At 44.3% G+C, this 5000-nt stretch overlaps 1 protein-coding gene across 1 annotated transcript in view; it reads right to left on the reverse strand.

Annotated features, from left to right (window-relative positions):
* LOC143131460 (roundabout homolog 2) overlaps positions 1–5000 on the reverse strand; it is a gene marked incomplete at its 3' end in the record, with an annotated part of 64828 nt that overhangs the window by 12865 nt on the left and 46963 nt on the right. Inside the window, exons 12-13 of the mRNA XM_076291114.1 lie at positions 2047–2213; positions 1689–1810 (exon numbers count right to left, since the gene is read on the reverse strand). Of these exons, the coding sequence (XP_076147229.1) occupies positions 1689–1810; positions 2047–2213 (289 nt within the window). The remainder of the gene's footprint in view (positions 1–1688; positions 1811–2046; positions 2214–5000) is intronic.

The raw sequence follows: 5000 nt of genomic DNA on the forward strand, positions 1-5000 counted from the left end.
ATTATGATAATGCACCTTACTTAATCAGTCTTATTATGTGTGTACACTCATGATGATTCTAAAACAACTTTACTGTCATGAACATATGAAGGCAAAAAGGTGTTTCTTTGTCGAATAAATGAAGATGCAATGTGTGTCTCGAATTGGATGCCATGCAGGAATTTGCTGGGATCGATCTCAAAACCGCATTATGAACTTTGCCATAGAGAAACACATGATAGCGTTGGATTATGTAGGCTACATGCCTTGCCACCACAACACACAAAAACGTGGGGTAAGTCGAGCTATATGAAGTTATTATTTTGATGTCATTTCTCAGTTTTATAACCCAGAAGGATGTACTTGGTATCAAATGGTAGCTCTCTATCTCCTCTTTCATCTGACATGCGTGGCATAGCCTATCTATCCGATCACGGGTTCGTGAGTAGCCTAAAAACGAGTTGTTTTTTGTACATGATGTTATTTTGCAGTCACGTTGTCTGTTTTTATAGCGCAGAAGCATCGATATACCAATCGATGTACCAATAGATAGCCCTGTGTCTCCTCTTTCTTCTGATATGCTTGCCATATCTATGCGATCACGGGTTCGCGAGTAATTCAAACGAGAGTAGTAATGGGCGCAGGTATAAATATGAATCAATTTGATTTAATTTCATGATTTTTTTTAATTTTCATACTTGATCGCACAGGCAAGAGTTTAGTCTCGTTGGAAAGCCCCACTTCTGCCCTGTCACGCAATTAAGGTTTCATCTCACTGCGATGAACAGTTCTGGAGTAATGTAACAAAGAACTCAGGCAAAGCAGCCTGTCTCTGCCTGACCAGCTGCTATGGCAAGAACCACACGCAGTCAGCAAATTATGTTTTTTATAAAGTAGCCTAGCCTAGGCCCTATTAGCCTATTGGAGCCATCCGGAGATATGTGCCTAATATGCTTGCATTTCACCCGAATTGTATCGAAATATTTTTGTAAAGCGTAACCGCGGGCATCCGATTATTTCTGATCAGCCCCACACGTCAATGTCAGAGCCTAAGGACAGCCCAACGCAGCTCACTTGGCTATGATTCGTGACACATTCTAACATCTTATTAGCATTAATGTTCCAACTCATCAGTTGTTACTGAGGTTAAGTAATAGGCTAGTCTACTAAGTGTTCAGATGACTTGAATTGTCCCGCTGCTGCTGCACTAGCCTACTCACGATTTGATCACAACCGTGGGCTACATTTCCTGACTGGGCCAATGGTAGTAGATAGAGTGCAGTAATTGGTTCAGTCGCTGCTTTGCAAAGTGTTGGCAAAGTGCCGTCGAAAACGGCAGCATTTTTTTTTTTTTACTTTTCACTGAACGGAGCTGAGGGGGCCAGCAGGGTGGCCAAGCTTTGACCAGTGGTGGCCGTGGCCCCCCCTGGCCACCACGTAGCTCCGCCCCTGGATATAAAACTATATCATTTGAAACATTGATAGAGTTGAGTAAGTAAGTTGGTTTAAAACCCTGATGGATAGCTGGCTGTGTCTATGCAGCAGTTTTACAGTAGAGGAAGACTTGCTTTACATGTCTCTGTGTGTGTGTGTCTGTGTGTGTGTGTGTGTCTGTGTGTGTGTGTGTGTGTGTGTGTGTGTGTGTGTGCGCGTGTGTGTGTGTGGTGTGTGTGTGTGTGTGTGTGTGTGTGAGAGAGACAGAGACTCACAGTCCAGGAGATCTGGACACTGGTGGGGCTGAGGGCCGCGGGAGGGTTCAGGAAGACCGTAGCGTCTCTGAAATCAGTCTGGATGCGCTGCACCCCAACACTCTCATCTGTGGGGTCACCATCTAACACACACACAGGCATCATTAGCACACACACACACACACACACACACACACACACACACACACACACACACACACACACACAAACATGTACGTACATACACACACACACACAGCGTGCCTACAGGCTCAGAGATGAGGCTGGGGTCACTAAGGGCTATAGTTCAGGGAGCATACAATGAACATGTGGACACACATGCACACGCACACGTACAAACACACTCACACACACTCACCCAGTGTGCGTACGGGCTCGGAGATGGGGCTGGGGTCACTGAGGCCGTAGGAGTTGAGGGCGCGTACGATGAACAGGTAGACGGTGTTGGGATAGAGCCCACCCACTGTGTGCTTCTCCTGCTCCACAAGGTCCGCCACCGTCTGCCACGTGCTGCCCTCCGATTGGCTGGAAGAGGGGACTGATATTGGTAAGCAGATTCTGATTGGATAAAAGAGCTGTTTGACATAGGTAAGCTGAGTCTGACTGGTTGAAAGAGCGGATTGACATTGGTAACCAGATACTGATTGGTGGATACAGTTAGAGCCCGCCCCCTACCCTGTGTGCATGTGTCTGTCCAGGTGTACCTTCTGATTGGCTGAAAGAGTAGATTGACTTTACCCAACAGATGCTGATGTCGTGAAATGAACAGAGCTGAAATGGCCCAGACAAGGATTTGCGTGTGTGCGTCTGCGTGTGTGTGTGTGTGTGTGTGAGAGAGAGAGAGAGAGAGAGAGAGAGAGAGAGAGAGAGAATGTGTGAGTGTGTGTGTGAGAGAGAAATAGAGTATGAAAGCCATGACGTAGCGTTGTCAAGGCAGCGATATCACTGGATCTAAACAAATCAATCTAACCATAGTAATCACCATAGCTGGCTTTCTTAATCTATTTCAATAATTTTACAACGTTTCTAAGACGTTAGTATATTTTTTTTACACTATAGGATTCACATACTACAACATATATTCATACCAACACGATCAAATTCGTGACTACATAGTTTTATTTTAGCATGGGTTTCCTCCGTAAAAGAGACCTGCATGTAACTTCACAGCATGCGGTTAAAATCCTTAAATTCACGGACGTGTTTTGGCTTTACTTTTTTGGCAAAACACGTCACGCTTAACAGCCGCCAGTCTTTGAGAAGACGTGAAATATCCACTGGAATTTTGTTATATATAGCCTACACCTGCCAGGGAATCCGTGTTATGTGGCTAAGCTGCTGCCTAGCAGGTAAAACACGTTTAAATGGCTATATTTATTTTTATTAGCTAGAAATGATGCCACATGTCTACATTCAATGCTATTTAAGCCACTTCAAAAGTTTGTTTAGATCCAGTGATTCTGCCGTCATGGAAACGCAACATCACACTTAGGTACTCTATTCAGAGACATTGTCTCTCTTCCCTTCCTCCCTCATTCTCTCTCTCACACATACACACACTTTCACTCAAACAACAGATGTGTGTGTGTGTGTGTGTGTGTGTGTGAGGGGGGGGGTGGATGTGAAAAATGCAGGAATAGCCCAGGAGAGGAGAGGAGAGGAGAGAGGAGAGAAAGAGAGGAGAGGAGAGGAGAGAGGAGGAGAGGAGAGAGAAAGAAAGGAGAGGAGAGAAGAGGAGAGGAGAGAGGAGGAGAGGGGAGCCTGTATGGCTCTAACCACCTAACCACACTCACACTCATGGGCAAATTCAGGGCTCTAACCGCACTCACAAGGGGGATGGAGGAGATGGACAGGATTTAGGGAAGCTGGCAGGACTCTTAACCACCAGCCAGAACCCCCCCCCCCCCCCCCCCAACACACACTTCACTACCACACACACACACACACACACACACATCCCGTCAGTGGTAGAGAGGGGTTCAGGGTTATTCAACTCTGTCCTCTGGAGCAGTGTAATGAGGCCCTGTGCTCCCCCACAGGAGCTGCAAGAAGTCAGCCTCTCCTCCAGGCCCCCAGAATCTAAAAATAACACTGGACTCCTCCACTCACACACACTTACACACACACACTCACACTCACACACACACTCCCTAAGCTCCTAAAACATTCACCGACAGCTCGTCCTTTCTGGGTGGACCTGTCGGCTTGTTTAAAAACCTGAGCCAATTAAAACCACTGCAGTAAGTTACAGCCCAGGAGTGTGTGGGCATGAGCTCCTGCCTGTACTGATACTTTACACACATATGTAATGATTTTTAAAACATCATACTTTTCATTTTCTTAAGTTTTATAAATTAATGTTGTCTAGCTTGAGCTTTGGCTGACTTTAAGTGCACTTAAGGCACTTTGAGTAGTGAGTCACTATTGAGTTTGACATTTGACTGCACACACACCTACAGTAATGGAGAAATCTGAAATGATCTGGGCCACATATATTTAATAAGGTTTCAGATAATACACACACACACACACACACACACACACACACACACACACACACACACACACACATAAACATGTTCAAATGCCTGTGACAAATATTACGAAGGCACAAGGCTGGTTGTTTCTGTAGCCCGTGAGGCTATGAAGTTCCTTGAATTCAGTGAATGATTAGTCCTAGAGGCTTCTCCTAGGTCCTCCTAATTGTCCATTCTCCCTCTATTACTACAGACTTCTCCTAGGCCCTCCTAATTGTCCATTCTCCCTCTATTACTACAGGCTTCTCCTAGGTCCTCCTAATGTCCATTCTCCATCTATTACACAATTTCTTACATCTCACTGAACTATAAAGGAAATGAGGAAGGAATGCAGCACGGAATCAACAACAGAAATACGGTACATGTTTTTTTGCTATATGTTATAACACCCTCTTATCATTACTCTTAGAAAGCCATATTTATTTGTTTATTTATCTTTTTAAAAAAATTTTTTTATGTTACTTTAAGGTTTCTTTTAAATTATTAAGCTTCTTTTAAAATTGTTAAGTGTATTGAGACTATGTTGCGTGGTGATACTGCTCTATACATTTATTGACTGACTGACATAATTAATCAGAAGTGTTTGTAGTTCTTAACTTCATAGAGCAGGATGATGAGAACTTTATTATGCAAGGCTGATGGGATGTGTAGCCTTGGCGAATTTGAACAGCTCACTCAGAGGCTGAAGGCCTTCAAGTTTGTGTGCGTTGAAGCACCATACACACAATAACACCCCAAATCCCAGAAAAGGTGATTTTTCCATAATATGGGCACT

The sequence above is a fragment of the Alosa pseudoharengus genome, unplaced genomic scaffold (assembly GCF_046254945.1).
Source record: "Alosa pseudoharengus isolate Yale_2024_CS ecotype anadromous, Long Island Sound unplaced genomic scaffold, YU_APseudo_1.1 YU_APseudo_1.1_scf_18, whole genome shotgun sequence".
Taxonomy (NCBI): Eukaryota; Metazoa; Chordata; class Actinopteri; order Clupeiformes; family Clupeidae; genus Alosa; species Alosa pseudoharengus.